Consider the following 9,346-nt stretch of genomic DNA (forward strand, 5'->3'; position numbering starts at 1 on the left):
TTCCCGGAGTCTTGTACAGCGAAGCTTCAACCACCACCACCACCACCCAACCCCTTCACCTCAGGCGTCTTATCCCCCCCAATACTACTCCCAAAGCTCAGACTAAAATCATTCTTCTTCTCTTTGTTATCCCCCCCACCACCAGTAAACAACCCCCTTCCCCCCCCTCCCATAACCGAACTAGCCATATACCTCGGCTGCCCCGCCGGCGTAAAACTACCCGCAGTATCAATCCCGCTACTAGCAAACTCAGGATGTTCCTCCTTGAATTTACCACCAAAACCACCACCGCCCGCGTTGTTTGAAGAAACAGACTCCCCAAACAGACTATCCCCAAAACTCGAAAAATTCTTTTTATTCACCCGAGCGTTGGGGCTCCCAGGCGGGGAGGACGACTCTGGGAGGCGGAAGCCCGACATGGTAGCTAGTTGTCGGGCGGGTGCTTCCCTTGTCAAATTGTGATGCGGTGATTCGGGGGTGGTGTTGATAAAGAAGTCGTGATCGAGTAGAAGTCGGTTTGTATTTTGCGATGGAACGATGTCGCTCGCGCAAGTCGCAATGTTACGTTTGTTGAGCTTTTCCTATGATGAAAGTCGACTCAATTTTCGTCGTGAAAATAAATCGACTCGTATCTCAATTGTCGCCGCTGACAAAAAGAAAAAGAAAAGAAAGGTATCGCGACAAAAGTCGGGTCGGGGTCGGCGATTGGTTGTTGTTTATGGTTGAAGAAAGATGGAAAGCTACCCCAAATGGTTACAGCAGGGAGAAAGCTTCAGCACGCACTTCTTACTTCCAAGCCAGTGGTCTGGGGCACGGACCCAACCCGACGCGACTTTTTTGCCCAGGGCAGCAGCAGCCAGCGCGCCTCGCTCATCAGCCGGCAAGTTCCGCACCACTTTTTGGCTTCACCACTTCTTGGCATTATCAACTCCTCCTCAACATCAAACATCTTCTCCAGAATGTATATTCTCGCTATAATGCTAATCTCTCTCTCTTTCTCCCTCCCTCTCTCTCTCTCTCTCTCTCTTTCAAAAAAAAAAAAGGTATCAACTTTCTCCCATTCGTACACTTGTGCCCCAGCCCTCCCCCACATTTCATCAAATATTATATTTACATCCCATTCCCATCCATCCCATCACATCACAACCTCTCTCTCCTAGCGCTTCGTCACCCAGAAACCTCATATTACACATCACCAAAAATACACACCCACATGAAAAAGACATGCCACAAACATAACAAGAGACGACGCAAACAGGCTTCCAAAGGACATGATAGAATACTGCAAATCGGCCGTCACAAAAAAAACTTGGCACAAAATTCTCCTCTTCCTTGACCCCCAACTCCTGCGTCAAGACCATCCCAAACACTCGCACCCCCCTCATTGTTATCATATCATGTATCACTCTTTCGCTAACCTCAACAAAAGAAAATCTCCCTCAGGCGCAATCGATCGTTTGACCGTGGGTATTTTGGGCAAAGCACTTTGTAAAAACATGCGCCGCCGCGACGGCAGCGAGTGAAACTGATGCGGGCTCAGTCGTCTCCCAAGCTCCAACTAGGCACTCTGGGGCACTGAATCCTTTTCTGAACCGAAGCTGGCAAACCTTCCCGGCGCGCGGGCACTGTCGGGATGGGGTTGCAAGCCAAACTTTCCCATGCCGGAAACTCCACTGTCTGCCTCGCTGTAGGTGATTCCGAGACCATTCTTTTCCTTGTCGGCCGCTCGTTTCTCGGCCTCGCCGTTCTCCCCGTTGTTGCGAGCGTTCTCGTCCAGGCCCATGAGTGCTGGTGGTCTGTGACGCATCTGCCGCGCCTTGGCCAGTGAGATCGTCTTTTGCTGGTATGTCGTCGTTATGGGCTGCGTGTCGTCGCGATCGATGGTGGCCTTCATGAGAGCGGCCATCCACAGCCGGCCCTGCTTGATGTTGGGTACCGCAAAATAATGGACGGTTGGCTTGGTGAAAGTAACCGCGCGGGAGAGACCAGCGCGAGGTGGTACAAGCTTGAAAATAAAGATCGAATCTGGGCCCTCGGAAGTTGGATCACGCTCTGCATCACTGGCGGCAAGAGTGTGAATCTGGCTTCCGGCGGGAATGGCTGGCGAGTTGGTAGCACCGGTCAAGGTAGCGTGGAGCCCGGTGAGCTTCTCGTTATCGGCAGGCAGAACGCGGTGGAATGAAATATCGATCAGGCCCTTCTCCTGGTCATCGTCCTCCGAGTAGTAGTACGCGAGACGTCTCCCCTTGAGAACAAACAGACGAGGCTTCCAGGTCGTCATGAGATTGGCGCTCCGCTTCTTCATCCAGCCGCTGTAATCAGCAGTCTTCATGGCCTCCTGCGGCGTAATCTTTTGCAGACCACGAGTGTACGCGCTCGTCTCCTTCTTGGTCTTCTTGCGGCTGCCGCGGCTTGCTTGTGTCGTGGCCGTGCTAGGACTCTTGGTGGCATCGGCAGAGTCCATCTCGAAGCTCGGGCCAACCGAAGGGGTACTAGATCCTGTCCGGGCTGGCGAGTACATTGGCGAGTCCTTGAGCGGTGAATCCAGAGGTGACAGTTTCGCCTTTTCGTTTCCTGTGATGGCATCCGAAGCTGCCCTCAACCCTCCCAACCCGCTGCGCAGCATCATGCTGACGTTAAAGTCGGGGTGGTTGACTTGGCTGAGGCGCTTCATGGCGTTGACGGATTTTGGCGATGATCGAGATGCTTCTGACGTATTGCTGTCGAGCCGGGTGACGGTGGGGTTCATGGACTCCTTCAAGCTCCCCGAAGTTTGGCGCATCGAATCGGTGGTTATTGTCGAAGGTGTGCGCTTGTTCAGGCCATAATACTTTTGGGCGGCAGCCGACACGGATGATTCGCGCACCGAGTCCACACTCCCAAACCTTGAGTGCCTAGACAAGGCGGTTGCGCTCCTGACACGCTGCTCTTCGGCGTAGCTCGTCTTGGGTGAGGTGCGTCCAGCCTGCACACTGTCGCGCTTCTTGAGCACATTTCTCTTCCGGGGGTCGGCGTCGGTGCCGGAAAAGTAACCACGGTCCAGGTCGACTGCTGAATCTTGCAGTTCTGCTCCGGGCTCCGAAGACTCTCGGACGCCGGCCGAGGACAGAGGTCTTTGCTGGAAAGACGACGACGAAGTAGCGCCACCCAACGTCCAGTTTCTATCAAAGGACGGTTGCTTCTTATGGGCCGTCTGCTGTTGGGGAAACGTGCTGGTGGAGGCAGGTTTGGTGGGTGCACCGGTAGGGCCCGCGATCCGGAAATCCGTCGACGAGTGGCGGCGCGAGTGATGCAAATCTCGGATTGACGCAGCAGAGGGGCGTTTGTCGTGGTACGTGCGGCCGGGCGAATCTACCAAGGGCGATACGGGTGATACGGGCTCATACGGCTCAATCTTGGGTGTTTGTGACAAACGTCGCGCATGGGGCGACATGTTGGACTCCTGGGTTGAATTGTACCGCTGTGGCCCCGAGCTCGTGATGGTGTTGGTCCTGCTTCGCATCCTCCCTACATCAGACCCGGCCTCGCTCCCGTATGTCTGAGTTGTCCTCCCTGTGCTCGTCCCCAAACCGTTGGCTTCGTCCTGGAGCTGCTTGATCTTTTGCCACGTCTTGAGCCGCCTTCCTACCGAGCCCAAGTCGAGGGCCTTGATGAATACCGAGGTCTGATCCATTCCCAAAAGCACCTCTCCCGTGATTTCCTGGTCCCGAAATACCTCGCAGTGGTGCTTCTCGACACCAACCGTGAACAAATATTCAGCGACCTGATCTGCGTTCCACGATTCGACCTCGAATCGAGAGTGCACCGTCTCTTCCTCTTCGTCTGTTTCCTCGCCCTGGATATACGAGATGCGGTGGCCGACGTGAGAGCTGTACTCGCTGCCCGAATCATTAGCCCTGTGCCCCTGGCCGCCATCGGGGGATCTCAGGTCGGTGATGTGTTCGTTGATGACATTGAGTGTTTCGTGCAAAACATAGCTGTCGGTGCTAGCGTTGGGCCGTATCGAGTCCAGGCCAGATGCTGCGCCGGTCGGCAGACTGCTAGAGAACGGAGGAGGGCTTATCGTAGGGGGAGCAAGCGTATTCAGCGAGCTCGGTGGGAGCTGAGCGGGTATTGGCTTCGGTGCGCTTTTTGTATCCTCTGCAGGGTGGGCTAGGGGCGTCGCATGCTCGTTATCTTCGGCTAGGGGGGTCAGTGGTGGCTTCGATGCGTTAGAAAACGATGTGTTGGTTGTGACGACAGCTTTCGGTGCTGGTCGGGTGTAGACTGTTGACACGTCAGCCTGAGTTTTGCGAAACCAGGCTCTCCCTTCTCGACCTACCCTCAGGGAACAAGCCGCTGTTGTTGTTGACCAAATGTCGGCCCAAGTACCATCCATCGCCAAACTCGTCGTCGCGCTCGAGCAGCTCCACGCGCTCGCCCTTTACCAAGCTCAACTCGTCAGAACTGCGGGCTACAAAGTCGTCTGTATCGCGAGAGAGTCAGCGATGGTTCTATATACCTTGGTTCAGGGGCAGGCATGGCATACGGATGACAAGCAGAATGTCGCCAATCTCGGGCTTCGCATTGTGAGCCGCCATTGTGCGTACCGGGGGTGGCAGCCCGATCGCTGCGCGCGTTGCGGTTGCGTGTAGGTGCTGAAGAGCAAATGTTCAAAAGCGACGACGGCCCAAAAAACACAAACCCCGGAGAAAAAGAAAGGCGTCAGAGTCGGCGCTGAAGGAGGGGCGGCAGTCGAGAACTGAAAAATCACGGGCGGGATGCCCCGAAATAAAGGTCGAGTAGTAAGTAGGGGACCTGGGGGGTGGTGACCTCCAAGACCTCTTGGAAGGTGGGCGGCGGCCAAATGAGGCCGGCTGGAGCCAGGCTGCCGTAGAATCCAATGCAGTGGCAGTACAGCAGATCACAGAGATCACAGATATGCGGTGTTCTTAGCAACGCCGTGGTCTTTCGGCATCCATGATCTCTTGTTGTTAAACTCTTCTATTTCGGTGGCGGTACCTATATGTGTAGGTCCCGTCTCCGGAGTAGAAGACCACGTATTGGGAGAGGGGGAGGGTGGTAGGTATCGGGCTGAAGCGTCGGCGGCGTGGATGCAGGTTCCGAGATCTGATTGGGGGAGAAGCAATTAAACGGGCGCAAAAGGTTGGGCAGAGTGTGGGCTTCTTCCAGACCTTCTGCCGGGGGGGGCACAGCGCACGCCGACGGAGGACCAAGCGGCGGGAGGGGTGAACAGAAGTGTACCAGAAGTATCAGAGCCAGAGAAGCTGTGACGGTTGGCTTCCGATGATGACAGATGACAATTCAAGAACTTGAGCAAGCAAAAGAAAAAGGTACGTCCGTACAGATAACCAAATGGACCAGGGGAAGGGGCGACAGCGAGATGCTCCCGCAGTCCACAAAAAAGCCGCCAAGACTAACGTAGCGCTCGCAATGGATGGGTAATTCTTTTGGCAGTAGCGCCGCTCCCGTTACGACGTTTACGGTGTACCTACTGTGTATGGTCTTACAATTAAATCTATCTGGCACAGTCTTTTTGTTGAGATATTAGTACAGATGGTCACATTCCCGGCCTCCTACCGCAGCAACAGTTTGTGTCACCCAAACCCTCTCTCTTCCTTGAATGTTTGTCTCTTCATAGGTGTCAGGACCTTTTCTCTCAAGAGGAAGCGCCACCCTTGGCGGACCGTTCTCTCCCGCCGTCACAGTCGCCCGCCAGCATTACAGCATGCCTTTTCCCTGTTGAGCATGCAGTGTGCAGGATTGCAGCAGAAACACGTGTGTGGGGACAGGGGTTCTTAGAGTGGGCTACGAAAGGTCCATTCAATCATACATATATATCTCGAACTCGAAACCAGACTGATGTGGTTCCTGTATGGATCATTATCACAGCTCTTCAGTAATATGCGAATGACTCGGACAGCCAAAACCGGAACTTGTCACACAATGCCAAAGATCGACTTACGAGTCTCTACTTCTTACCGGCCTCTTTGGTGGTCACAACGTCAAAGCCGCCAAGCTTCAGCCTCAAGCGCGACCAAAGATTCCGAGTTGACAGGATGCATGCCGAGCTGACAGTCAGTCAGCCTCGACCTCTCCAAGTGTTTCAAAGATCTTCACATTTCACATGTTTGTTATCAAAATCGAGGGTCTCATTTTGTGGAGACATTTCACAACACACCCCGCTGAAGCCCAGTTGCGGGCCTTGACCTCTTAGCGACCGGTTAATGAACCCCAGATTCGGCGCCGGCCCAGCTTCCCGTCTTTGGGGTAGCTCCCTCACCTGTGGTAGACGAACCCCGAGCTGTCCGTCTTCCGTGTGCCGAGGCATCTTTTGTCTTGGGGCCAGTCTGGTGATGTAGTCTCCGTATGCCATCATAGCTGACAGCTACAATTCATTGACGTTTCTCATCAAACAACGACACTATTTGCGGCACCGAACTGAATCATCTTACTTCTCTGCTGTTATTCCATTTCATCGCGCCGCCCACTTACACCCCGGGTCCATCACCACCACTTCCAGCTCACCCAGCACTGACCACCACCCCAACCACCAAAAATGTCCTTCACAGAGCAATACGCCAAATACCAGTACTTCCTCACCTCCTCCCCGGCCCCTTATGTAGCCCACGTCCAAATCAACCGCACCTCCAAGCTCAACGCCTTCAAAGAGGCCATGTGGCTCGAGCTCCGCACCCTCTTCCAGCAACTCTCATCCGACCCCGAAGTCCGCGCCGTCGTCCTGTCGGGAGCCGGCGACAAGGCCTTCACCGCCGGCCTCGACGTGACGGAAGCCAGCCAGAACGGGCTGTTGAACCCGGACGGGAACCTAGACGGCGCGAGAAAGGCGGCGAGGCTGCGGAGACACATTGCCGAGTTTCAAGAGTGCATTTCGGCGGTGGAGAAGTGTGAGAAGCGTGAGTTTCCCTCTTCATCGACATGAATTGGGCATGATATTGACAACAGGTACATAGCTGTCATTGCCGTTCTGCACGGCATCAGCATTGGTCTCGCGATTGACATCGCCTGCTGCGCCGACGTCAGAATCGCTGCTGCCAACACACGGTTCGCGGTGAAAGAGGTTGACATCGGGCTCGCGGCTGATATCGGCACGCTTGCGCGGCTGCCAAAGGTGGTGGGGAGCTTCTCTTGGGTGAAGGATATCGCGCTGAGCGCTAGGGATTTCGGGGCCGAGGAGGCGTTGAGGGTTGGGTTTGTCAGTCAGGTGCACGAGTCAAAGGACAAGGCGGTCGAGGCGGCGGTGAAGATGGCGGCGTTTATCGGGGGGAAGAGTCCAGTGGCGGTGCAGGGGACTAAGGAGGTGTTGAATCATTCGAGGGATCACGCTGTGGAGGAGAACTTGAGGTATGTGGGCATCTGGAACGCGGCGGCGCTGCAGACGAATGATGTGCAGGCTGCGCTGCTGTCGGGGATGCAGAAGAGGAAGCCTACTTTTGAGAAGCTCTAGGTGTTTTCTGGGGGATGCAAATAATAAGATTTCAATTGCCCCAAAACTCCGTGCTATGCCAGTTGCTATGTAGCTATCCTGTCCGGCATATCTTACATGCCCTTATCCTCATCACTGTCATCCAAAGGCACCTCAACACGGTAAGTCTCCTTGAGTTTCTGTTGCGAATCATCAGTGTTCACAGTCTTGTAACGTGGATAATAAAAATAAAATAAAAGAACTCACCTCATCTAACCGGGCCTGCAGGGTCTTAACCATTTGCTCCTTCACCATCAGATGAGTCTCGTCAAGGTCCTCGATGATGGCGTCGTTGTTGAGCTGGGTGCTGTCGATGTGGATGAGGATGGACTTGATGGCTGGCTCGCACTCGATGAGGACGCCGCGGATGGCTCTTGGCATTTTGGCGGTTGGATGTCGATGTGAGGCGTGGCAGTAGTGAGATGGATGAAGGTATTGTCAACTGTTCTGATTCTGATGAGTGGTTAGTATATCAAGGTGAGGATGAGAGCAATGAATGAGCGAGCGATGAAACTGGTCGATGAACAGAAATGATGATGTATAAGCACCATCACAGATGAGCAATACACTGACAGAGATATCATCTGCCCTAACTCTACCAAAATACAGGCCCCGGTTCATCTCTACCTCATCTCCAACAAATCAAAGCCCGTTGCTGCTCACCTTTTTGCCTGCCGGTACAATCACGATGACGAACTGGTGGTGTTGGTTGAAAGCGGGACTGCAACAGCAGCGGGTAAAAAACGCCCCAACATGCTAAAAATGGGGCGCTGCAAGGGCACTGTGAAACCAAAGATCTCCCCCACCAACCCAAACCCTCGGGGTTAGCAGTGCACCACTCGGATTCTGCTCTATTTTCCACCACCAATGACCATCTCACTCTTACACAGAACCTCACCCCAAGCGGCGCAAGCAAACAAGCCTTGCCATCAGACCCAAAGCTGCGCCCCCTCGCCTCTCGCAGCAACAGCAGATCTGCCAGTTTCAAACCCAAGCTTTTTACCTCAGTCTGACCCAACCGCGACTCCTGACAGTGCCTGTGTTGGAGGCGCTGGCGTTGAAAGGATGCAATGCGAGCTATTCTCAGGTTGAAGCCTCACCTCAAGGTGGGAAACATAAGTTCAGACAAAATGGCGGTTGACCCTTCCCCCCCCCCCCGAATCTGACCTCCGGGATCTGAAATGTTTATGATTTGTCTTTTTAAACACTTTCTACCACTGATCGATCATAGCAAGAGGTTACAATGTATTCACTCAAGCAATCCTCCCTCCTCACCTTCCTCACTTCAGGCCTCACCATCCTCGCCGCACCCCAAGTCACTCCACCACCACCCATCCCATCAATCGCCGTCCCACAACCACACCCAGTCCCAACCCTCCCAGTACCACAACCACTTCCTCTCCCAACAGCTCCAAACCCAGGTCTTATCCCAACCCCAAGACCGAACCCTAACCCCGACAACGACGACGACGACGACGACCAACCTCAGGATGAACCCTCAACCACCATCACCACCCCAGCAACAAACCCCTGCCTAACCTCCCTCTCCGCCCTCTTATCAGGTTTCCCCTCCCCCTCCAGTTCCGAAAACCCCCTCTTCCCCCCCTGGGCCTCCTCCTCCCCCCCACCAATCCTGATCATCTCCTCCGCCCTATCAAGCAACCAATCCTTCTCCCCCGAGCTAGGCCTAGGCGACTCAACAGACGAGATGTGCTTCTCCGCCGTGGCAGCCATCACCCCTTCCCCTACTGAACTAGCAGCAGCCTATTCTGCCTATCTGGACGATGTCCAGATGTGGAGATTTGCTGTTGAAGGAGAGGCGTACAGGCTGGCGGAGAAGTGTGGAGGGGGGGTGGGGTT

The 9,346-nt window shown here is 54.5% G+C and overlaps 4 protein-coding genes across 4 annotated transcripts in view; 2 read left to right on the forward strand and 2 right to left on the reverse strand.

The window, feature by feature from the left end:
• Positions 1-1,558: 1,558 nt before the first annotated feature.
• PODANS_2_2020 (uncharacterized protein) lies at positions 1,559-4,481 on the reverse strand (the record flags this gene model as incomplete). The annotated part of the gene is made up of 2 exons (XM_001910913.1): positions 1,559-4,266; positions 4,322-4,481. Coding segments are annotated over 2 exons (2,868 nt in total), but the record flags the coding sequence as incomplete, so codon positions are not given.
• A 2,078-nt stretch (positions 4,482-6,559) lies between these two features.
• On the forward strand, positions 6,560-7,468 carry PODANS_2_2030 (uncharacterized protein; the record flags this gene model as incomplete). Its single annotated transcript, XM_001910914.1, has 2 exons — positions 6,560-6,917; positions 6,975-7,468. 2 exons carry the CDS (start codon positions 6,560-6,562, stop codon positions 7,466-7,468), a joined length of 852 nt encoding a protein of 283 aa, XP_001910949.1.
• A 92-nt stretch (positions 7,469-7,560) lies between these two features.
• On the reverse strand, positions 7,561-7,867 carry PODANS_2_2040 (uncharacterized protein; the record flags this gene model as incomplete). Its single annotated transcript, XM_001910915.1, has 2 exons — positions 7,561-7,626; positions 7,694-7,867. 2 exons carry the CDS (start codon positions 7,865-7,867, stop codon positions 7,561-7,563), a joined length of 240 nt encoding a protein of 79 aa, XP_001910950.1.
• An 862-nt stretch (positions 7,868-8,729) lies between these two features.
• The window catches only part of PODANS_2_2050 (uncharacterized protein), a gene marked incomplete at both ends in the record, with an annotated part of 660 nt that continues 43 nt past the window's right edge, over positions 8,730-9,346 (forward strand). The window contains one exon of the mRNA XM_001910916.1: positions 8,730-9,344. Coding sequence (XP_001910951.1) covers positions 8,730-9,344 — 615 coding nt within the window. The remainder of the gene's footprint in view (positions 9,345-9,346) is intronic.

Source organism: Podospora anserina, chromosome 2, assembly GCF_000226545.1.
Source record: "Podospora anserina S mat+ genomic DNA chromosome 2, supercontig 2".
Classification (NCBI taxonomy): domain Eukaryota; kingdom Fungi; phylum Ascomycota; class Sordariomycetes; order Sordariales; family Podosporaceae; genus Podospora; species Podospora anserina.